The 25,896-nt window shown below is 41.0% G+C and overlaps 1 protein-coding gene across 3 annotated transcripts in view; it reads left to right on the forward strand.

Moving 5' to 3' along the window:
• arfgef1 (ADP-ribosylation factor guanine nucleotide-exchange factor 1 (brefeldin A-inhibited)) overlaps window positions 1-25,896 on the forward strand; it is a 211,943-nt gene that overhangs the window by 109,649 nt on the left and 76,398 nt on the right. For 2 of the 3 annotated variants that reach the window (XM_072254182.1, XM_072254192.1), the window contains 9 exons: window positions 1,411-1,544; window positions 5,372-5,606; window positions 7,868-7,967; window positions 8,062-8,201; window positions 9,030-9,138; window positions 11,915-12,116; window positions 14,052-14,163; window positions 23,083-23,288; window positions 23,418-23,502. In XM_072254182.1, coding sequence (XP_072110283.1) covers window positions 1,411-1,544; window positions 5,372-5,606; window positions 7,868-7,967; window positions 8,062-8,201; window positions 9,030-9,138; window positions 11,915-12,116; window positions 14,052-14,163; window positions 23,083-23,288; window positions 23,418-23,502 — 1,323 coding nt within the window. Of the gene's footprint in view, window positions 1-1,410; window positions 1,545-2,201; window positions 2,248-5,371; window positions 5,607-7,867; window positions 7,968-8,061; window positions 8,202-9,029; window positions 9,139-11,914; window positions 12,117-14,051; window positions 14,164-23,082; window positions 23,289-23,417; window positions 23,503-25,896 lie in introns of those variants that run through there. The other variant, XM_072254197.1, reaches the window with a different exon arrangement.

The following is a 25,896-nucleotide window of genomic DNA, read 5'->3' on the forward strand; positions in this document are numbered from 1 at the left end:
CACCAGCAACTTTGATGTGTGTTGCTTGAATTTCCAGCATCTGCAGAATTCCTGTTGTTTGTGTTTTTAAAATTCATTACATATGCTTCTCAAATTGCACTTATCAATTCTCATAAAGAACTCTCAAATAAGACCATAAGACATTGGAGCAGAACTGGGCCATTTGGCCCATCAGTTCTGCTCTTTCATTCCATCATGGCTGTTTATTATCCCTCTCAGCCCCATTTTCCTGCCTTCTCCCCGTAACCTTTGACACCCTGACTAACTGTGAACCTATCAACCTCTCCTCTGCTTTAAATGACTTGGTCTCCACAGCCATCTGTGGCAATGAATTCCCCAAATTCACTACCCTCTGGTTAAGTAAATTCCTCTTCATCTCTATTCTAAATGGATGTCCCTATATCCTAAGGTTGTCCTCTGGTTCTGAGACTCACTCACTATAGGAAACATCCACTCTATCCAGGTCCTTAAATATTTGCAGGGTTTTGTTTTAAACATAATGATATGTATAAAAGATAGGGAGTAGGGCTAGATCAGTCAACATCAAGTTTCCTGCATTATTGTTTCTGATTTTTAGACCACAACCTGGTTCGTCTTTTTAAGCCGACTTTAAATTATCTGTGAGTGAATGGTTAGATAAACACTGTAACAATTCAATAATCGAACAGAGAACCCACCCATGCAACTGTCCTATTACTAAATTGAACCTATCATACCTATGTGGAATCCTCACCACTGGCAAATGAATATACAATTTATCAAAGCAAGCATCAGTCTGTAAATGAGGAGACCCCATTTTATTTAACATTGGATATCTAACAAATGACCAAGCATTGGTTATTTACTCAGTTTTATCTTCTCTAAAATATGAAAATTTTACAAAGATCAATATATCTGTTTCATGAAGTATATTGTAAAGCATTTTGCAGAATATTTGCGAAATTCAGAGATGGTTAATATTTTATCTACTTTGGAATGGACAGAGGTGAATTAAACATTGCTAACTTAAATATATTAACGTACAGTGATTGCTTGGCTAACCTCCAGATAATATGTTGTAAGTGGCAACTGCTCCATAATGTTCATAATAGCTAGATGAATTGTTTATCCTTTGCTTGACTTATATTAAATGAAGATTAGTTTCTCTTAATTTGTTACTGATCTCACATGAAAGGAAATAATCTCGTGGTGCTTAAGTCCATACAAGAATGTCTTAGTTTTGTTATATTTCATAGATAATTTCTAACAGTCAGTCATGTAATTTGTTTAAATAAAATATAAAATGTTTGAAGGTTAAGGACAATATTTCTCTGTCTTCTCAAATATTCTAATATATTTATGAAGTTTTGGAGCAAAAAAGCTTTGCTGAATAAATGATATAATACTATAATGATTTGGCTTTATTTGTAGGAATGCGGAATCACACCAGGAGGTCCTTCTAGTGCTAAGTTCTCTCATATTCTACAGAAAGATGCTTTTTTGGTCTTCAGATCATTATGTAAGCTCTCCATGAAACCACTTTCTGATGGTCCCCCTGATCCAAAGTAAGTGCAGAGCATGGAAATGGCTTGTGTTTGTAATATATTTTCAACTAATTTTAACAGTTGAATTTTATATCAATTTGACCTTCATAAGTATACTTTTCCAGTTACTCGTATTGCATTTTTTGATCAGAAAATAATCACCTACACATACTGTACAAGAAGATTCAATAGAATCAAACATCTAAGTCTTCTTTGTCTTAACATAATAGGCATCCAGTTATAGTATAATTCTTCATTATACTTAGCAGTTTCTTCTTGGAATTCTTTCAAAACTCCTAAATCTGATTTCACATTTATACTCTTGTAATTAGTAAGATGTGCAAGTCCTCATTCATGTTCAGTAGTGCCATTTAAAGTTTCTTAAAGATAGAGATACAGAATCTAGTACTTGTTAGCAAATAGTAAAAATATCACCCAGAATCTGTTGCCTGACTTGTGGAAGCTCTTACTGGTGAAGCAGTGTTTAGCCAACCAATGTATTTATGTTTTACTTGCTGGTTTGTGAAGGCTGATGTTGTTTCAGTGTCATTCAGAGTGGGTCACCATTCCCTTTAGGGTGTGTTTGGTCCTTTTGTTCTCAAGATGAAAAGCAGTAGTTGTTTTTTGGGTATTTGATTTAAGCTTCTACTTCCTGAAATATTCTTCCATGATCTCTAGGTACTTGTTCCAGTTGGACTCCAAGGTGGCTACTTGTGTGGCCAAGGTAAGTTCCTCTCCATGTCAAGGTGATAAGTCTCATGGCAGTCAGTGTTGAGGAACCAGGTTGAGCTTAGTCAGATCCTGAAATAGACATAACTTCTTTTTGCTTTCTGTCATCCATACAAGTTGTAGTGATTTGCGAGCAAGAACTGATCTTTGAGTGTTAGCATCAAGTTTTAACCCAGCAACACAAAATTTCTTGCATCTGCCGAATGTGTTCAGTCTAGGTTTTAACCCTAGTGATGACCTATAGTAATCTTGCTTCTGGAAACCAGGCTTGATGTATCGTATACGTGCCCAAAGTCTGTTCATTGTCATTGTTTTTGCCCAAAATCCTGTTACTACTTTGAGGATTTATGGCTCAACAAAAAGCTTAATTTTCCCAAAGGTGTTATATTCAACAGATTATAGTTTGTGGACAAGAGTGATTATAGCCTCTTGACCTTCTTTGTGAGTTTTTGTTGAGCTTGCCAGGTTTGAGTATCTCCGTTGCTTCCTGCCATGTTTTCTAGGTGCATGAATATTTGAAGTAAATTTAGACACAGGACTAAGATGGTCTAATAAATAACTGCTTAAATATGACAGGTCAATTGGTATTAGCTGCATTGTTTTACATTTTCCTGGACACTGAAATTTAGGCAAAAATGACTGTTGTTCAGCTTGATAATATAGGACTGACTATCAGGGCTAAGCCATTATTTTGAGCTTTTATTCACTGAAATGGGCATTCAAAGGTTTCAAAGGTACATTTAATGTCAGAGAGATGTATATAATATACATCCTGAAATTCTTTTTCTTCGCAACCATCCATGAAAACGGAGGAGTGCCCCAAAGAATGTTAGAACCCCAAAGCCCCCGAGCTCCCCCTACCCATGCATAAGCAGCAGAAAAGCAACAATTCCCCCATCCCACACCTCCAGCAAAAAAAAAAATTGCCCCCCCCGAACACTCAAGCGTGCAGCAAAGCATCAGTAAAGACACAGACTTGCAGTACCCCAAAGGTACTCATTCACCTGATATTTCAACATACCACAGGAGAGAGCACGCGAGCTCGCGCGCTCTCTCTCTCTCTCTCTCTCTCTCTCTCTCTCTCTCCCTCTCTCTCCCTCTCTCTCCCTCTCTCTCTCTCTCTCTCTCTCTCCCTCTCTCTCCCTCTCTCTCCCTCTCTCTCCCTCTCTCTCCCTCTCTCTCCCTCTCTCTCCCTCTCTCTCCCTCTCTCTCCCTCTCTCTCCCTCTCTCTCCCTCTCTCTCCCTCTCTCTCCCTCCCCCCCTCCCTCCCCCCCTCCCTCCCCCCCTCTCTCCCCCCCTCTCTCCCCCCCTCTCTCCCCCCCCCTCTCCCCCCCCTCTCTCCCCCCCTCTCTCCCCCCCTCTCTCCCCCCCTCTCTCCCCCCCTCTCTCCCCCCCTCTCTCCCCCCCTCTCTCCCCCCCTCTCCCCCCCTCTCTCCCCCCCTCTCTCCCCCCCTCTCTCCCCCCCCTCTCCCCCCCCTCTCCCCCCCCTCTCCCCCCCCTCTCCCCCCCCTCTCCCCCCCCTCTCCCCCCCCTCTCCCCCCCCTCTCCCCCCCCTCTCCCCCCCCTCTCCCCCCCCCCTCTCTCCCCCCCTCTCTCCCCCCCTCTCTCCCCCCCCCTCTCTCCCCCCCCTCTCTCCCCCCCCTCTCTCCCCCCCCCTCTCTCCCCCCCCCTCTCTCCCCCCCCCCTCTCTCCCCCCCCCTCTCTCCCCCCCCTCTCTCCCCCCCCTCTCTCCCCCCCCTCTCTCCCCCCCCTCTCTCCCCCCCCCTCTCTCCCCCCCCTCTCTCCCCCCCCTCTCTCCCCCCCCCTCTCTCCCCCCCCCTCTCCCCCCCCCTCTCTCCCCCCCCCTCTCTCCCCCCCCCTCTCTCCCCCCCCCTCTCTCCCCCCCCCTCTCTCCCCCCCCCTCTCTCCCCCCCCCTCTCTCCCCCCCCCTCTCTCCCCCCCCCTCTCCCCCCCCTCTCCCCCCCCCCTCTCCCCCCCCCTCTCTCCCCCCCCCTCTCTCCCCCCCCTCCCTCCTCCCCCCCTCTCTCCTCCCCCCCTCTCCCTCCTCTCTCTCCTCTCTCCCCCACCCCCCAATAAGGGAGAAAGAGATGTCCCCATTTCACTGCGAGAGGAAACAACTCGCTGATTTACGATGTTAAAAATCTGTTGTGTCGCTTTCTCCAAGCTCTGTGCCTAAAGAACTCCAGTCTCTGGGCACGTAGCCAGCAGCCTTCTAGCTGCATTTGATCCTTCGTCTCCCACGACACACTGATTTCCTGCGGAGGCACTGACCTCAAGTCCGCCCGCCTCCAGAGCCACAAAATTCTGGAACCCTAAAGGCGCACAAGTCTTCTAGGCTGCGTACTTGGCATTTCAAATAGCAGCCATTTGAGAGACCTCGAGAGTGGTCCCATTCCCGGGAAGAACTGAAGTCAGCATAACTTCAGGTCAGGATCTTCAAAAGAACCCTGAAAGAGAAAAATAGAGATATTAAAAATAGAAATAGAGCTGTTTCCAAAGATGCAAGCAAAGAAGTCACCGTTAGGTGCCATTGTCCTCCTAAGCTCCACCCACCCCTTTCATAACCATTCCCTGGAAAACTGTTCCCCTTTCTGATACTGTTTCCATATAAGTGGAATAAAAATGCTGAAAACACTCAGCACGTCAAGCTTTTAGGTCGCATATAGATCCCAAAGGGATGGATCCGATAGAGTCTCCAATTGCCAACATATCACCTGGATACAGTAAGCATGAATTGGTATAAATCATCTTTTGTTATGATCAACATCGAAACTGAAGAGAGAAATAGCATGTGAAAATAAGTAAATAAAATCTTAAGTGGTACCAATCATAAGTTTGAGCATGTAACCACAGGATTTTCTATGAAGAAAGGACTGAATTGTATTTACTGTAAACAAGTCAGTCCTTTACAGTGTTATTTTATTTTGGAACATATCTCCAAACCTCAACTTTCATCTCATTTATGAATGGCATTTAAATTGTTTTTTCAAAAGGAAGTTAACAATGAAAAGTTTGATTTTTCAAATCTGCCAATTAATACAAATTGAAGGAATTTTTGATTTCATTCTTTGCTTTTCAGAAGATTTTCTAAATCTCAGTTTTACTTTTTTCCCTTTTAGGTCTCATGAATTGAGGTCAAAGATCCTTTCACTACAGTTACTTCTATCAATTTTACAAAATGCCGGACCAGTCTTTCGAACAAATGAGATGTTTATCAATGCAATTAAGCAATATCTTTGTGTAGCCTTGTCAAAAAATGGTGTGTCTTCTGTACCAGAAGTATTTGAATTGTCACTTTCCATCTTCCTCACTCTTTTGTCAAACTTCAAAACTCACCTGAAAATGCAGATTGAGGTAAAATATTAATTCTAGACTTCTATAATGTTTAATAATATCTTTATGAACAAAAAATACCTAGGCAAACCTGTGCCTGGTGGCTGTGAAGAATGAATGTATGATGTAATTAAATCTTTAGTCTATTTTGATATCAAAGAGATTGGAATCATTTGATTCATTGAATTTTGTCTGGGTATTGAACACAAATATTAACATCTCTTTCATGGATGTTTTTGTTCTTTCTTTCACAACCCAATTGCATACCTAGCACAGTTAAGAATGAGCTTCTTGCTCATTCTTTATCTGTTATGGTACAAGTAAGGCAGTAAGGATGACTCCATGGGCTGTGTTTTGTTCTGTGTGTGGGATGTGGAAATCCTGGGAGACCTCCAGCGTCCTGGATAACCACATCTGCACCAGGTGCACTGAATTTGGGTCCTCAGAGAACGTGTTAAAGAACTGGAACTGCAACTCGATGACCTACGGCCCATAAGGGAAACTGGGATGATGATAGATTGGAGCTACAGGGAGATGGTTACTCTTAGGTTGCAGGAGACCAGTGAATGGGTGACTGTCAGGAGAGGGAAGGGAAGTAGGCAGCCAGTACAGAGTACCCCTGTAGCTGTTCCTCTCAATAAATTCCCCCTCATTTTGGATACTGTTAGATGGGGGGGGGCGGGGGGGCTTCCTGCTAAGGCAAGCTGCAGCAATCGTGTCTCTGACACTGTGGCCCAGAAGGGAAAGGAACAGAGGAGGAATGCAAACGTGATAGGAGATTCTGTAGTTAGTGGAGTAGATAAGAGAGTCTGGACACGATAGGGAGACCCAGATGGTATGTAGCCTCTATGGTGCCAAGGTCAGAGATGTCCCAGATTGACATTCCAAAGGGGAAGGCAGAGCAGCCAGATGTCTTGGTACATATTGGTAGCAATGATATTGGAAGGACGAGAGGAGATCCTAAAAAGAAAATTTAGAGAGCTAAGTAGCAAACTAAAAAGCAGGACCTCCAGGGCAACAATCTCTGGATTGCTGCATGTGCCATGTGTCAGAGAGGGCAAGAATAGAATAATTTGACAGATGAGTGCATGGTTGAGGAACTGGTGCAGGTGACAAGGTTTTAGATTTCTGGATCATTGAGATCACTTCTGGGGAAAGTATGAGTTGTACAAAGGAGACAGGCAGCACCTGAACCTGAGGGAAACCAATGTCTTGCAAGCAGGTTTGCTAGAGCTGTTGGGGAGGTTAAACTAATTTGGCAGGGGGATGTGGAATGGAGTGATAGAGCTGAGGATAGGGATGTTGATTTACAAGCAGATGTAGTGTATAGTGAGACTGTCAGGAAGGACAAGCAGTTGATAGAGCAAAATTGCAGTCAGTGAGATGGGGTGCAGTGTCAAAGGGGCAGAATTAAAAAGGGTGACAGATACAGGACTGAAGGTGTTATATTTGAATACACACAGTCTACAAAACAAGATAGATGATCTTGTGCCTTTAGAGATTAGCAGGTATACCATTGTGGGTATCACGTAGTCATGGCTGAAAGACGATTGTAGTTGGGAGGATACACAATTTATCGAAAGGACAGACGGGTAGGCAGGGAAGGAGGAGTGGCTGTGCTGGTAAATAATGAAATCAAATCTGTAGGAAGAGGTGACATAGGATTGGAAGATGGAGAATCCTTTTGGGCAGAGTTAAGAAACTACAAGGGTTAAAAAGACCCTGATGGGAGTTATTTACAGGCTTCCAAACAGTACCCAGGATGTGGGCTACAAATTACAACGGGACATAGAAAAGGCATGTCAAAAAGGCAATGTCACATTAGTCATGGGGAATCTCAATATGTAGATAGATTGGGAAAATCAAATTGATTCTGGATTCCAAGAGAGAGAATTTGTGGAGCCTCTGTGGTAGCTTTTTGGAGCAGCTTGTGCTTGAGCCCACAAGGGGGATCAGCAGTTTTGCTCTGATGTCTTATGGACTTAAAAGACCTCAACCAAATGACAGCAAAAATGGCTTGTGTTATGTAAATAAAAATGGCCAAGACCAACTAATTTTCTTTCCTCCTCCCTCTCCCTCCCTGCTGTTGAAATGAAGACTAGTTTATGTATAGAGGATCCAGGCTTGCATGTACTATGTAAATACTTTGAGGTTATTTTCACATCTTTAGCTTAAATATTATTGTTGCTAAGTATATGAAAGTCATTAAAAAATTTAACTGGCATTTTATTTGATGTCAAAATTGCAGCATATTGACATTTTCATTACATGTTTTGATTTAGGTATTCTTCAGAGAAATATTTCTTTATATATTGGAAACTTCTACAAGTTCATTTGATCATAAGTGGATGGTAATTCAAACTCTGACCAGAATATGTGCAGGTAAGATTTTTAATTACACTTTTCAGGTCTTTGATGTTAAGAAATTTAACATGAACTCTCTAATCTTGTAAATTTATATCAATTAAACTTGCAGATGCTCAAAGTGTGGTGGACATTTATGTAAATTATGATTGTGACTTAAATGCTGCAAACATCTTCGAAAGGTTGGTTAATGACTTATCTAAAATAGCCCAAGGACGAGCTGGTCATGAGCTGGGAATGACCCCTGTTCAGGTAATAGAAATGTACAAAGAAATTGATTACAATTGCATGGCAATATGTAGGATATAAGAATTGGCTCTGCTCAACTCTGCACTCTTGTGATATCTCATTTGGGATAGTTTGTATCTAATGTATATGCAAGGATGTCTGAACTTGACAGCCACCTTGAAAGGTGTGGTTCTTTTTGTCAAGTGAAAGGATTTTTTTCATCATTCTAGTTAGCACATATCTGGCTTGGACCTGTATTGCTAATCTCTCCAACATTATTGAAGGAAAAGAGAGAAACTTGGCATTTGTACCTGCCTTCAGCACCTTTGGATATCATTGAGAACTTTAAAACCGTTTAGTTACTTTTGAAGTACCGTTAGTGTTGTAATATAAGAAATAAAAATGGATGTTTTTGCTGCTTTGAAGGAAGTATCATCTGTGACATGGTTGATAGAATCTTCAACAAGTCAGAAGGTTGTGGATTCAATGTCTGCTCCAAAGACTTGGAAATCTGGGACTTGCATCCAGTTCAAGACTAAGCATATTTTGGATGTTCGATTTATTTTATTTTTTGAGATGAGATCCCATCAGTTTGATTGTTTGGCAGTTTACTTAGGGAAAAAAGTGGGAGATGTATTATTTACTTTATTGGAAATACTTATCTCATAAATTCTATGTCCCTGAGGCATGGGCAAAAGGGATATATGTTGTGATTTTAATTATATTCCTTGTAAGTGAGATGCATGGGACATGGAGGTATTTCCTTTTCTCATAAACTAATAATAGATTTATAGTGTAGAATTGTAGTTTACCTGCTATTCAAATCTGATTACCATCCAATTTCTTTTAAAGGAACTCAGTCTTCGGAAGAAGGGCTTGGAGTGTTTGGTTTCAATTTTGAAGTGTATGGTGGAATGGAGTAAGGATCTATATGTGAATCCAAACTCGCAGACCAGTCTTGGTAGGATTTTTTTTTTTGCATTTCTCTTTTGTCAGCTAACATTTATTGTATTTTAAAATTTGAATGAACTTGCAGCACAAATTTGATGGTACAAAAAATAAGGACACAAAGGTTCGGATAGTCTGGAGGGTTGTCAGAGGTTACAGCAGGACACCTATAGGATGCAGAACTGGCCTGAGAAGTGGCAGATGGTGTTCCACCCAGATAAGTGTGAAGTATCCTTCTTCAAGAAACAAGGTTTTCCTTCCTCCACTATTGATGCTGCCTATACCCACATCTCCTATTTCCCAGACATCCACACTCACCCCATCTTCCCACCACTCTTAGCAGGGATGGAGTTCCTGTGACCCCATGATCCTCCACATCCAACACATCATCCTCTGTAAATTCTGCCATCTGTTTTGGGATCCTACCATCAAACACATCATTACCCTCCACTCTCTGCTTTCCATAGGGATTGCTCCTCTGATTCCCTTGTCCATTCATCCCTCCCCACTAATTATGATCCTGGCACGTATCCCTGCAAGTGACAGAAATTTTACACCTGCCCATTCACCTCCTCCCTCACCTCAAACAGTCCTTCCAGGTGATGCAACACTTCACCTAAGAATCTGTTGGAGTTATCTGTATCCGGACCTGCCAATCAGGTCTCTACATTGGTGAGACCTGATGTAAATTGAGGGACTACTTTGTTGAGAACCTCTGTTCCATCCACCAAAAGTGGAATTAACTTTTGGCCAACCATTCTAATTCCAATCCCCATTCCTATTCCGACATGTTGGTCCATGACCGGAGGCCTCTCTCAGAGTGGAGGAGCAACACCTCATATTCCGTCTAGGTAGCCTCCATCCTGATGGCCTGAACAATGATTTCAAAGCTACAAGTAAATTTATTATCTATGTACATATATGTCACCATATACAACCCTCACATTCTCCTGCCGGTAATTCTTTCACTATTCCCCACTCTGGCCTCTTACTCTTCTCAACTGCCTATCACCTACTCCTGGTGTCCCTCTTCCTTCCCCTTCTCCATTGGCCTACTCTCCTTCCCTCCTTTACCTTCCCACCCACCTGGCTTCACCTATCACCTTCCAGCTGGTCCTCCTTCCCTCTTCCCCCCCCCCCCACCTTTTTATTCTGGCATTTTCTTCCTTCCTTCCCAGTCCTGAAGAAGGGTCTCTGCCAGACACTTCAGCTATTTATTCATTTCCATAGATGCTGCCTGACCTGCTGAATTCCTCCAGCATCTTTTTCTGTGTTGCTCCTCAATGTTTCTGCTCTTTTATGCAATTCATTAGGCTGCTTGCTTACCTCTAATCAGTCAATTGATATCCCAACAATTTATCTCAGCAACATTACTTGGCATTCTGACCACCTGCATCATATAACCTGGGAAGAGCAACGCAACCAGGCCAGATTTTGTTGGAACAAAGTACTTGGTAAAATTTACAATAGTTGGGTTTTATTCAGTATTCTCTTTTCCTGGAATTGCAAATGACATGTCCTATGGTAAGTGGAATCTTGTAAGTGGAAGGAAAAACAGAGAAAGGTGGAATAAAATTAACCAGATACAAAAAAAGAGAAATGGAGAACTATGAATTTCAACATAGAAGAAAACAAAAGCAAATTTAGAAAATATAATCACTAAGATTGTAAAATCTATAGAGTCCTGAATACATAATCTCACACATTATGGAAACAAAAGATAGTTTCTCACAATATAGTTTGTTCTGTATTTTGTCCCATATTTAAGGTTTCATTATTGACTCTTCTAGATCTAGATCAATTTGTGCAATTTCAATTAACTGCAATAAAAATTTGCCATTGAGACAAATTCATGCTTAGTTAAAACTTTCTGCTATTTCTTAATGACTATCTTAATCAGGAAGGGCAGGTATGTAATATTGTAGTAATTTATTAGTTTGAATTTCTTTAATAGGATTAGTATTTTACAAGTTGATAGATTCAAGTGTAGATTTTAGTTGGTTTTTAGTTTGTGCAATTATTAGCTGTAGCTGTATATTAGCTCATCTTGTGAAATTCAAATGATAAACCACAGGGATATATTGCAGTGTTTTCTCTTTTTTTTTTGTATCCAAGCACTTGTAGTTTTCAAGGACCAACCCATTGCATTGTACCAAATAGAAAGAAGTTAATTTACAGATTTTCCACCATATCAGTATTTTTTCCAATACTTAAATATTGAACTTTGTTTTCTCTTCATTGCTCTTCACATGCTTGCTCTGACAGAAATAAACTTTACTATTTGATATTGCGACATGTTTCTACTTTAAAGATAGATGCACACTGTGAAATAGTTAGGTTTATTTTTCTATTAATGCACTAATCACTTACTTAGTTTGTATTGTTCTTGTGAAAGAACCTTGTTAGGAGCCAATTTGAGTTGCATAAAACTCAGATTCTTCATATGTTAGACTGCTAGCTGAAATTTAAAACTTAAAAGTTCCAGCACTAACTCAAAAAAATTTTAAACATAAATTTATTTTTCTGTTATAAATTTCATGACATCTAGACACTTCCCAAATTGAATGATTTACTTAAAGGCACCATTTTGCAGTGTCCTTTGCAGTAAGGTGGTAATTGTGACAAAAGTCAGAAAAAAAAAATCAAGCTACCTATAATAATCTGCCTAGTTTGTGGAATAAATCAAAAGTATTTTGTGAAACAATGATTCACTGTGCTTGTATATTTTAAGGAGGGTGTATATTCTAAGTGTCTTTTGCAATCTTTTTCTCAATCCTTTTTGGCTATAGGCCAAGAAAAATCTTCAGAGCAAGACAACAATGAAAGCAAGTATCCTGACACAATAAATCGATATGGGAGTATCAATTCCTTGGATTCCACAGCATCATCAGGCATTGGCAGCTATAGTACACAGACTTCTGGTGCAGACAACCCAGAACAGTATGAAGTTTTGAAACAGCAAAAGGAAATTATAGAACAAGGGATTGACCTGTAAGTCTGTTATAAGTCAGAATACATTGTTGATTCCTTTTGAGAGCTGTTTTATTTATGCATTTTGTACAATTAGGTATAATAACATGAGAAATTTGAAAGATGTTATGAATGAATTTAAAATTGGTATATCCAAAAGCTGAAATAGCTTTGCTATGAAGAGTGACATTTTCACAGTTCATGTCTGGTCAAAGTAAAATTTTAAAGGTTATTGATAGAGTTGGAAGTAAATGCCAAATGAATAAGGAATCCCAACTATTTTAAAATGAATTGCAAAGTTGACTTTGTCATCAACCTTTCCCAAGTGTTGTAGTTAGATAGACTTGTATCCATGAGTTCAGTGTTCCATTGTCTTACCATTGTAGTATCCTAGAGGTGGATGTAGATGGGGATCTGAAACTCATGCCAAGAAGGCTGTTCTGGGGAAAAGATGGTCATCTGTCCCTGATTCCAGACACAGTCAGGTCTCATTTGACCAAAGCACCATCTGAATGGTCCTTTGGTTCGACATCATCTATGCCTCTGAGATGTAGATGAATATCAGGAATGGCCAGAAGTTCTGTTTTTGGTCTGTATTTATACCCAGCACAGCTGATGCCACAGAAAATTGTTGACCATGCTTTGCAACTGACATGTGAAAGGTCAGACTACAGTCTGAAAGGCAGTGAGGATGGCAACTCCTGGTAAACTGAAGAAAGCTCAACTGCCACAGGTGCTGGGCACAGGAGTGAGCAATGTCATTACAGCCATGTGTTCCCAACCAGTCATGAATGATGTATACATTCATAGTATTTAGGCTGCCTCTCAAGATGCTGACCATTGGAACTCAAATAACTTCCACTTTGAAGCCTCCCAGTGTTCCTAACTTCACATTGTTCAGGGTGGTGTTGTAATGACAGCCTTGCACTCAACATTAGTAAGACCAAGGAATTGATTGTGGTCTTCAAGAAGCAAGGGAGCACACACCAGTCCGCATTGGATCAGAAATGGAAAGCGTGAGCAATTTCAGGTTATTGCATGTCAACATCTCTATCCTGGGCCCATCATATTGATACAATTGCAAAGAAGGCATGACAGCAGGTATATTTCATTAAGAGTGTGAGGAGAGTTGGTACCAAAGACACTTGCAAATTTCAGTAGATTCACTGTGGAGAGCATTCTAATTGGTTGCATCACTGTTTGCTATGGATGGGAAAAAGCTGCGGAAAGCTGTAAGCTCTGCCAGCTCCATCATGAGCACCAGCCTCCCCAGCATCCAGGACACCTTCAAAAGGCGATGCCTCAAGAAGTGGCATACGTTATTAAGGACCCTATCACCCAGGGCATGCTGTTTCTTTCATTGCTGCCATCAGGAAGGAGGTACAGAAGCCTGAAGGTGCACACTCAACATTTTAAGAACAGTTTCTTCCCCTCCACCATCAAATTTATCAGATTTCAGGATAGGCAATGAACCTCCCCCCACCCCTCCCCACCACTCCCCCATGTACAGTGCCTCACTATTTTTTTGCTTTCTTTTTGCACTAATTAATTATGTATGTGTGTATATATGTATATATAGTGTTACTTTTTAAATTTATGTATTGCACTATTCTGCTGCCACAAAACAACAAATTTCATGACATATGACAGTGATATTAAACCTGATTCTCATTCTTGTAGATATTTGTAAATTTGTATATTTGTAAATATTCAAATATTTTCAAGTTGTATGGTGAACATCAGTCTCACTTGTGCAGCATTTTATCTACTTGGAATGTATTCTACTGCTAATACATAAAATTATGCTTCCTCATCAAAGGAAATTCTTGTGTTTCGTTTCATATTTGGATAACGTTTTAAAATTGATTAGTTCATAAGTTTGAAATACATTTTAATAATCATGGAGTCAGCCAAATATAGGCTAAGTTTTGATATAGTTGTTTATTATTTATTCAGATTTAATAAAAAACCAAAAAGAGGAATACAGTATCTCCAGGAGCAAGGAATGCTTGGCACGACACCTGATGATATTGCCCAATTTCTACATCAAGAAGAACGATTAGATACGGTAAGCAGCTAAAACAACCCCAAGAAAGATTCAGAAAAATAAATCTTGAATCATATTTCAGTGGTCTTACATTAAATTTCTATTTTTCTGAGTGGATTTGTTGTTTTATAGAAGAATTTTTATAGAAGAAATATTTCTGATAGTGATGTGAAAAGTTTTTAGAATAAAGAATCCTATTTTTGTTAAAAGATAAGAATATGCATGGAAAATTAATAAAATGAGCTAGTAATGTTGAATGATACATCATAGGCAGTAGACTAATTTGTCTGTCCTGGTTCTTTGGAAAGGCTTTCTTGTCTCACTCTCTTGTGATTCCCTTAGAGGTGTCCAGGTTTTTCATTTCCATTTATTTATCCAGTTCCTTTTAGTAGTTCCATAAGACCATAAGACATTCGGCCCATCGAGTCTGCTCCTCCATTTTATCATGAGCTGATTCATTCTCCCATTTAGTCCCACTCCCGCGCCTTCTCACCATAACCTTTGATAACCTGGCTACTCAGATACCTATCAATCTCTGCCTTAAATACACCCAATGACTTGGCCTCCACTGCCGCCTGTGGCAACAAATTCCATGGATTCACCACCCTCTGACTAAAAAAATTTCTTCGTATTTCTGTTTTGAATGGGTGCCATTCAATCCTTAAGTCATGCCCTCTCGTACTAGACTCCCCCATCATGGGAAACAACTTTGCCACATCCACTCTGTCCATGCCTTTCAACATTCGAAATGTTTCTATGAGGTCTCCCCTCAATCTTCTAAACTCCAAGGAATACAGTCCAAGAGCGGACAAACGTTCCTCATATGTTAACCCTCTCATTCCCAGAATCATTCTAGTGAATCTTCTCTGTACCCTCTCCAACGTCAGCATATCCTTTCTTAAATAAGGAGACCGAAACTGCCCACAGTACTCCAAGTGAGGTCTCACCAGCGCCTTATAGAGCCTCAACATCACATTCCTGCTCCTATACTCTATTCCTCTAGAAATGAATGCCAACACTGCATTTGCTTTCTTCACTGCTGACTCAACCTGGAGGTTAACCTTAAGGGTATCCTGTACGAGGACTCAGCAAACTTAGCCACAAAGCCATCTATTCCATAATCCAAATCATTGATGTACAATGTAAAAAGAAGCGGCCCCAACACGGACCCCTGTGGAACACCACTGGTAACTGGCAGCCAACCAGAATAGGATCCCTTTATTCCCACTCTCTGTTTCCTGCCAATCAGCCAATGCTCTAGCCACGTATGTAACTTTCCTGTAATTCCATGGGCTCTTATCTTGTTAAGTAGCCTCATGTGTGGCACCTTGTCAAAGGCCTTCTGAAAATCCAAATATACGACATCCACTGCATCTCCCTTGTCTAGCCTACTGGTAATTTCCTCAAAAAATTGTCATAGGTTTGTTAGGCAGGATTTTCCTTTAAGGAATCCGTGCTGAGTTCTGCCTATCATATGCCTCCAGGTACTCTGTAAGCTCATCCTTGACAATCGACTCCAACAACTTCCCAACCACCGACGTCAAGCTAACAGGTCTATAATTTCCTTTTTGCTTCCTTGCCCCCTTCTTAAATAGTGGAGTGACATTTGCAATCTTCCAGTCCTCCAGAACCATGCCAGAATCTATCGACTTTTGAAAGGTCATCACTAATGCCTCCGCAATCTCCACAGCTACTTCCTTCAGAACACGTGGGTGCATTCCATCTGGTCCGGGAGATTTATTTACCTTTAGACTATTCAGCTTCCTGAGTACTTTCTCTATCATAATTGTGACTGCGCACACTTCTCTTCCCTGCCACCCTTGAGTGTCCAGTATACTGCTGATGTCTTCCTCAGTGAAGACTGATGCAAAATACTTGTTCAGTTCCTCTGCCTTCTCCTTATCTCCCGTTACAATTTCTCCAGCATCATTTTCTATCGGTCCTATATCTACTCTCACCTGTCTTTTACTCTTTATATACTTGAAGAAGCTTTTAGTATCCTCTTTGATATTATTTGCTAGCTTCCTTTCATAGTTAATCTTTTTCCTCTTAATGACCTTCTTGGTTTCCTTTTGTAAGGTTTTAAAAACTTCCCAATTCTCTTGTCTTCCCACTAATTTTTGCTTCCTTGTATGCCCTCTCCTTTGCTTTAACTTTGGTTTTGACTTCTCTTGTCAACCACGGTTGCATCCTTTTTCCATTCAAAAATTTCTTCTTTTTTGGAATATATCTGTCTTGCACCTTCCTCAATCTCGCATAAACTCTAGCCACTGCTGCTCTGCTGTCTTTCCCGCCAGTGTCCCTTTCCAGTCAACTTTGGCCAGTTGCTCTCTCATGCCACTGTAATTTCCTTTACTCCACTGAAATACTGATACATCAGATTTCGGCTTCTCTTTTTCAAATTTCATGGTGATCTCAATCATGTTATGATCACTGCCTCCTAAGGGTTCCTTCACCTCAATCTCTCCAATCACCTCCGGTTCATTACACAATACCCAATCCAGTACAGCCGATCCCCTAGTGGGCTCAACAACAAGCTGTTCTAAAAAGCCATCTTGCAGACATTCTACAAATTCTCTCTCTTGAGATCCAGTGCTGACCTGATTTTCCCAATCCACTTGCATATTAAAATCCCCCACAATTATCATAACACTGCCCTTCTGACAAGCCTTTTCTATTTCCTGTTGTAATTTGTAGTCCACATCCCTACAGCTGTTTGGAGGCCTATAAATAACTGCCATCAGGGTCCTTTTACCCCTGCAATTTCTTAGCTCAACCCATTAAGATTCTGCACCTTCCGATCATATATCACCTCTTTCTAATGATTTAATATAATTTCTTACCAATAAAGCCACGCCTCCCCCTCTGCCGACCTTCCTATCCTTCCGATACACCGATACCTTCCGTTGAATACGGTTGCAGAATCTTGACCTGAAACATCAACTGTTCCTCTCCTCCTCCTCCTCCCCCCCCCCACCCGCCATAGACCCTCTGAGTTCCTCCAGCAGTGTTTTTTTGCTTCAAGTTACAGCATCTGTGGTCCTTAGTCCCTTTTTAAAAGTTGTTATTGGATCTGCTTCTGCTCTCCTTTCAGACAGTTTTTTTTTCTCAGTTTGCAAATGCAATCAATTATGGGACCAGTACACTGTGGCCCAATTAAGCTGCTGACCCAATTAGCTGAAGTTTAATGAAAATAGTTAAAAAGTTATTTTAAAAAAAGACAGACTGAGTAAAAACTTACGTTTTTAAATGAAATACAGAACAAATTGGAGCATCACCAGTACTACTACAGGAAAACTGTGTATTAGTTCCTAATAGTTTTTGACGGAGGAATTCCTCCAGTATACACATGAACAAAATCAGCGCAGGCAGAGTTCAGATACTGGACTGCCTTCATTCAATTCTGTCTATGATTGTGTCCTCCAAACCTTCATGTTCATTGTGACGTTCAAGATGATTATCGACACCTTCAGATTCTTTATAGTTTATAGATTATTGAAGTAGTGAAAGCGTTTCATTTTCACTCACAGCCACTTCTGGCATCTTGAAGCCTGAATGCTTAAAACCACAGTGAGCAAAACAATTTTGAATTATCTTGCTGCTTATTTCTTGTCAACTATTAGTGACAATAATCACTGCTTTTTGAATATAAGCACATGCAACTGATGCTATTTAGAAACTAAGTTCTAAGCACGATGTAGTGTCAAAAGGCCACCTGGGTGCATATAATTGACACTAGTTAGAAACTGTTTGGCAACAGTCTCATATCCCAGGTAAGTGGTATAGTGTCCCAAATAAATGAAGGGAATCCTGGCTGTTTACTTGATTAGTTTTTTTTCATTAAATGTTGTCCCAAATAACTGGCTGTACTGATTAACTGATTGCCACTGCAGTTCTTTCAGCAGTCACCTTAAATGTTCATCCCATGTTTTGCATTTCTATCTATAGAAACTGTTCTTATTTACTGTCCCAAAGCCTCAGTGATTTTGAGAATTGCTACCAAATATTTCCTAAATCATTTTTGCTCTGATAGTAATAACCCTTGTATTCACATTAAGTACAAAGAAACACAATAGAATCAATGAAAAACTACAAACAACAAATGTGCAAATACAGAAGTAGAACAAATAATAATAGATAAATAAGCACTAAATCATTTTGAGAACGGGATGGTAGAGTCCTTGAAAGTGAGTCCATAGATTGTGGAATCAGTTCAGTGTTGGGGTGAGTGAATTTATCCACTCTGTTTCAGGAGCCTGATGGTTCAGGAGTAATAAATGTTCCTGAACCTTGTGTGGGACCCAAGGCTCCTGTACTACCACCTCGATGGCAGCAGTGAGAATAGAGTATGGCCCAGATGGTGAGGGCCCTTGATGATGGGTATTGTTTCGTTGTGACACTGTTCCTTACAAGTGTGCTCAATTGTGGGAAGGGCTTTATCCACTGCTTTTTGTAGGCTTTTCAGTTCTGGGGAATTGGCTCTCACCCCATCCTCCCACCACCACAACAGGGACAGAGTTCTCCTTGTCCTCACCTACCACCCCACCAGCCTCCGGATCCAGCACATTATCCTCCGCAACTTCCGCCACCTTCAACAGGACCCCACCACTAAACACATCTTTCCTCTCCACCCCTCTCTGCTTTCCGCAGGGATCGGTCCCCCCGCGACTCCCTTATCCACACGTCCTTCCCCACGGATCTCCCACCCAGCACTTATCCCTGTAAGCGTAAGTGCTACACCTGTCCCTACACCTCCTCTCTTGACACCATTCAGGGCTCCAAACAGTCCTTCCAGGTGAGGCAACACTTCACTTGTGAGTCTGTTGGGGTCATCTATTGCATCCGGTGCTCCCGGTGCGGCCTCCTCTACATCGGTGAAACCCGACGCAGGTTGGGGGACCACTTCGTCGAGCACCTCCACTCCGTCCGCCACAACAGACAGGATCTCCCAGTAGCCATCCTCTTCAACTCTGCTTCCCATTCCCATTCAGATACGTCCATACATGGCCTCCTCTACTGCCATGATGAGGCTAAACTCAGGTTGGAGGAGCAACACCTCATATACCGTCCAGGCAGTCTCCAGCCCCTTGGTATGAACATAGAATTCTCCAACTTCCGGTAATTCCCTCCCCCTCCCTTCCTCTATCCCTATTTCACTCTGCCCCCTCCCCCAGCTGCCTGTCACCTCCCTCATGGTTCCCCCTCCTTCTACTACCCATTGTGTTTTCCCCTATTCCTCCTTCATCTTTCCTGCCTATCACCTCCCTGCTTCCCCTCCCCCACCCTTTTGTCTTTCCCCTTACTGGTTTTTCACCTGGAACCTACCAGCCTTCTCCTTCTCACCCTCCCCCCACCTTCTTTATAGGGCCTCTGTCCCTTCCCTCCTGACGAAGGGTTCCGGCCCGAAACATTGACTCATCATTTCCACAGATGCTGCCCGACCTGCTGAATTCCTCCAGCGTGTTGTGAGTGTTGCTTTGATCCCAGCATCTGCAGATTATTTTGTGTTGGTATTTCCATACCAGGCATGATGCAACCAGTCAGGATACTGTGCATCTATAGAAGTTCATCAGAGTTTTAGATGACGTATCAACTCTGCGCAAACTTCTAAGAAAGTAGAGGCACTGTTGTGCCTTCTTTGTAATGTATCCATCATCAAAGATCTCCATCATCCAGATCATGTTCTCTTCTTGTTACTACCATTGGTAGGAGGTACAGAAGCCTTAGGTTCCATATCACCAGATTCAGGAACAGTTCTTAAAATACACAACTATCAAGGTGCTGAGTAAGCATACATAACTTTAGAAATATAGAAACATAGAAAATAGGTGCAGGAGTAGGCCATTCGGCCCTTCGAGCCTGCACCGCCATTCAGTATGATCATGGCTGATCATCCAACTCAGAACCCTGTACCAGCCTTCCCCCCCAAACCCCCTGATCCCTTTAGCCACAAGGGCCATATCGAACTCCCTCTTGCTGTGTACATACATCTATTGATGCTTCTGGACACATCTTCAGTGATGTTCCTGGAATCATCGGGTATTTCGGGTCTTTCAACATCATGCAACCTCCTCCAGGTGACCCAGCCGGGGCTGATCAGACCCCAGCTTGTGTCCAGATGGCTGGCTACTTATGACCCCATGGCTGCCCTCTTTTGAGCCACAGCCATCTTGAGGCACTCTCTGCCGCATCGGTGGTACTGCGGGTGGCTCTCCTCTTCCTCTCTCCCTCGATGCCCAAAATGCTGAAGGCTCGAACTAAAGAGCGAACTACGAATCCCCTACAACCAACCTCCACTGGAAGACACCTCGCTCTCCATCCAGCCTGCTGACAGTTGCTGACCAGTCCTGCGTACTTGGAGAGCTTCCTTTCAAAGGCCTCCTCCAAGCTATCTTCCCATGGGACTGTCAGCTCCAGCAGCACCACTTGCTTAGTAGACTCAGAAAGTATAGCCAATGAACCGGCCTCAACTGTTTCCTGTGGCAGAGAATTCCACAGATTCACCACTCTCTGTGTGAAGAAGTTTTTCCTAATCTCGGTCCTAAAAGGCTTCCCCTTTATCCTCAAACTGTGACCCCTCGTTCTGGACTTCCCCAACATCGGGAACAATCTTCCTGCATCTAGCCTGTCCAATCCCTTTAGGATTTTATATGTTTCAATAATATCCCCCCTCAGTCTTCTAAATTCCAACGAGTAGAAGCCTAGTCGATCCAGTCTTTCATCATATGAAAGTCCTTCCATCCCAGGAATCAATCTGGTGAACCTTCTTTGTACTCCCTCTATGGCAAGGATGTCTTTCCTCAGATTAGGGGACCAAAACTGCACACAATACTCCAGGTGTGGTCTTACCAAAGCCTTGTACAACTGCAGTAGTACCTCCCTGCTCCTGTACTCGAATCCTCTTGCTATGAATGCCAGCATACCATTCGCCTTTTTCACCGCCTGCTGTACCTGCATGCCTACTTTCAATGACTGGTGTAGAATGACACCCAGGTCTCGTTGCACCTCCCCTTTTCCTAATCGGCCACCATTCAGATAATAATCTGTTTTCCTGTTTTTGCCACCAAAGTGGATAACCTCACATTTATCCACATTAAATTGCATCTGCCATGAATTTGCCCACTCACCAAACCTATCCAAGTCACCCTGCATCCTCTTAGCATCCTCCTCACAGCTAACACTGCCGCCCAGCTTCGTGTCATCTGCAAACTTGGAGATGCTGCATTTAATTCCCTCATCTAAGTCATTAATATATATTGTAAACAACTGGAGTCCCAGCACTGAGCCTTGCGGTACTCCACTAGTAACTGCCTGCCATTCTGAAAAGGTCCCGTTTATTCCCACTCTTTGCTTCCTGTCTGCTAACCAATTCTCTATCCACATCAACACCTTACCCCCAATACCATGTGCTTTAAGTTTACACACTAATCTCCTGTGTGGGACCTTGTCAAAAGCCTTTTGAAAATCCAAATATACCACATCCACTGGTTCTCCCCTATCCACTCTACTAGTTACATCCTCAAAAAATTCTATGAGATTCGTCAGACATGATTTTCCTTTCACAAATCCATGCTGACTTTGTCTGATGATTTCACCGCTTTCCAAATGTGCTGTTATCACATCTTTGATAACTGACTCTAGCATTTTCCCCACCACCGATGTTAGGCTAACTGGTCTATAATTCCCCGGTTTCTCTCTCCCTCCTTTTTTAAAAAGCGGGGTTACATTAGCCACCCTCCAATCCTCAGGAACTAGTCCAGAATCTAAAGAGTTTTGAAAAATTATCACTAATGCATCCACTATTTCTTGGGCTACTTCCTTAAGCACTCTGGGATGCAGACCATCTGGCCCTGGGGATTTATCTGCCTTTAATCCCTTCAATTTACCTAACACCACTTCCCTACTAACATGTAACTAACTAACTATATAGCACTAACTTTGCTCACCACAACTTTGAGTTGAATCTACGATCTACAGACTCACTTTCAATGACTCTCTGCCACTCATATTCTCAGTATTATTTTTTTATTTACAATACGTCTTTTGCATATTGGTTGTTTGTTAGGTATAATTTTTAAGAAATTCTGTTGTATTTCTCATTTTTCCTGCTGTTGATTAGTGGAGTTGCAAGAAAATGAAAAAGCAAATTTTGAGTATTGTCTGCAAGGAAATGAATCTTAAGGTAGCATATGGTAACATGCTTTGGTAATACATTAATTTTGAACTTTGGACACTTGTCTTCCACCATTGGACTTTTCACTGAACCCAGTCCAAAAGTGAAAACAGTTAATCCTTGGAATTAATGAGTTTTGATGAGAATAACGCAGTTGATGTTGTGAACATAGACTTTCAAAAGGTGCTTGCGAAGTACAGTTGACACAATGGGAATGTGGCTTTAACTTTGTGTGGATATAGGGTTTAATTGAATAGCTCTTTCAAAGCACCAGCATGGGAGTGAATATTCTATGGTTATCATTTCATGATTCATGTCTTACTACTGTATGTGTAAGATAAACATAATTTTAACAAAACTACTGTCAGTAATAAGTAAGCATTAAGGGTGGTGGCTTGTTCTAGCATTCTCCAATCAGTTTTACTGGTAGGATGAAAGCATGTTATTCTTGTCCAATCCAGCCAATCTGTAACTCAGTACCACATAACTTGACTATATAGTTCAATTCCATTTCTGTCAATAGATGGTACATGAAGCTGGCCATAAATACCCAACCCTTTAAAGAAACACACAGTTCTCATTTTTAAATCTACGTTTTCACCAATATGACATAACTACTGTCTTGCAGATCTTTGTGGGATGTAAGGAACAAGATCTATTAAAGAAATGCAATACTCCTTTTGAAAAAAACTTCCACTGTAAATTGCAAATTATTCTATTGCAAATATGGATGTCTCTAAAGAACTCTTTTCTTTTTTTCTATTTAGACACAAGTGGGTGAATTTGTAGGAGATAATGACAAGTTTAATAAAGAAGTCATGTACGCATATGTGGATCAGTTGGACTTCTCTTCGAAAGATTTTGTATCAGCTCTCCGTATGTTTTTGGAGGGTTTCCGTCTGCCAGGAGAAGCTCAGAAAATTGACCGATTAATGGAAAAATTTGCAGCCAGATATCTGGAGTGCAACCAAGGGTAAATTACAACTCTGAATAAGAATGACGTAATCTGTTGTTAATCTAACAAGTAATATGGTGGTTGCATTGAGCAGTAATGCACTTGAAATTGTAAAATTTTGTTTAAATTAATACTTTGTTCTTTCAGACAAACACTTTTTGCAAGTGCAGACACTGCATACGTCTTAGCATATTCTATCATTATGCTGACAACAGATCTTCACAGCTCACAGGTAAAGTGAAGAAAACATGTTTTTGAAATCATTCAAAAAATATGGTATATTGAAATATTTTTAGTAGATATGGTCTGTATTTTCAGGCTGTGAAATAGATCTGGATATATAGTGCAGATATTTAGGATGCTTTTAATTCTTGTTCATGAATTTTATGCTGGGTTTATAATCTTATATTTTCACCAGAAGTTTCAGAGAGAATTTAGTCTGAATTGCAAGAAGAATACAAATTGAAAATAATGATCAATAAAACTATCCAAGCTTAAGAAATTCATCATTTCAAATCATCCAAAGCAGGGGTCCCCAACCTTTTTTGCACTGTGGACCGGTTTAATATTGACAATATTCTTGCGGACCAGTGGACCAGGGGTGGGGGGGGAGAGGAGTGTTAAACTCACCTCAACATGTCTTTTACAGTTAGGGTTGCCAACATTCTCACTCCCAAATAAGGGACAAAAGTAGCAGTCAAATCCCGGGACACTTTACCCCTGGAAAGACTACCATGACCATGAAGCCTTGCACGGGCACCTGTGTGCGCATGTGATGTGCGCATGCACGTACGTACTGGTTTTCTTCCCCATAAATCAGTTTTGCCTTCATCTTCCCGACTATACTGTACATACATTATTTCTACTTTATATAGGCTGTGTATTTATCATATTCCTGCATTTACTATATGTTAGTGTTATTTATTTTCAGTTTTATGTGTTATTTGGTATGATTTGTCAGGTTATTTTTTGGGTTTGGGAACGCTCAAAAATTTTTCCCATATAAATTAATAGTAATTGCTACTTCGCTTCACACCATTTCGGCACGAAAGGTTTCATAGGAACGCTGTACCTTAGTGGGGGAAATATGGGACAAACCAATTTAGCCCAATATACAGGATGTCCCGGCAAATACGGGACAGTTGGCAACCCTATGTTCAAGTTCAACAGTGCGTGACAGGGAATGAGGAAAGATGCGGCTGACTCATATCATTTCCTCGCGGCCCGGTGGTTGGGGACTGCTGATCCAAAGGATATCTGTAACCAAAACAGTAATCAATGTTTAGAAAGAAAGCCTGGAAGCAAATAGGTACCTTTTCAGTACGGGGATATTGAAAAGTGGGACACATTATAGGTAATGTCATGAAATGCAAAGAAAAAGTGGTTGCATTCTTGTTAAAGATCGTTGATTATCACTAGGCTGTTAAGAAATTAACAACCTAGTCATAACTATATCACATGTAATTAAAATATATTTAATTGAGTTATTTGCAATTGAGCATGAAACTAAGTACTGCAACCTCAAAAATGTTTGACTAGATCATGATGCTGTTTCAATGCATTTTTCTTTAATTTGTTCTGCTGCTCTTCGTACAACACAGATTAATGTGACAATTATTCCAAATTCACTTACAGCTGTTTAAGTGCCTCAGCCAAATTGGCCACCTTGAATTTAAACAGTATTTGATCGTAAATTGTTCAGTGCCACAACACAACATGAGCAAGTATGTATGCACAGAAATAAAATCCTAAATTTAAATTAAGACACTGGCAAAGGTATGACTTCAGAGTTATTTAAAGTGGACTGTGAAAATGGATTAAAAGAAATGTTAGCAAATAAACAAAGGCTACATTCATGGAGATAATCCAGAATTCTAAATAACAACACATGCTATTAAGAAATAAGGATTCAGAGGAAAAAAATGATCCCTCTGTATCTGAGGAATTTAAGGAATGATAAAGGTTAAAAGGTTACACATTTTGGTGGTGGCCAGGCAGTTAAGAAAAAATGAACAATTGGCAGTTCACCTACAGTTCAATTCCCAGTATTGTCTGTAAGGAGTTTGTATGTCTTACCTGGAGAGAAAGAAAACAAAATGTTCTATTTATTTTCTTGCAAGTGTATAAAAGCACAGTAAGGACCACAGGACTACTAAAATTATATAATTAAAACCAAAAAATTATTGTACCCTTTTAGAACATGAAACTGAGATATCAGTAAAGGGAAGCAGGGAAAGGGGAAAGACTGAATACATATTTGGTTTACTTTCACATTGGTTGATACTAAAAGTCTGCAGAAAATGAAAGGTAAGGGGGAAAAACTAAAACAGTTATCAGTAGAGAAAGAATACAGTACCAGGCACACTAAGGGACTAAAGGCTGTCATGTCACTTGTATCTGATGGCTATCCTTGGGTTTTAAAAGAAGTCGCTGCAGAGATGGGGTTGCATTAGTTGTGGCATTTCAAAATTTCCTTATTCTGGAAGATCCCAATGGATTGGAAAATTGCAGGTGTAAGCCCCGATTCAAGGAAGGAGAATGACCAAAGAAACTATAGCTCAGTTAGTCTGGCAGCTGTAACTGGGAAAGTGCTGGTTCATTTTTTTAAAAAGCTACTGGAAGAACA

Source organism: Mobula birostris, chromosome 1 (assembly GCF_030028105.1).
Source record: "Mobula birostris isolate sMobBir1 chromosome 1, sMobBir1.hap1, whole genome shotgun sequence".
Classification (NCBI taxonomy): Eukaryota; Metazoa; Chordata; class Chondrichthyes; order Myliobatiformes; family Myliobatidae; genus Mobula; species Mobula birostris.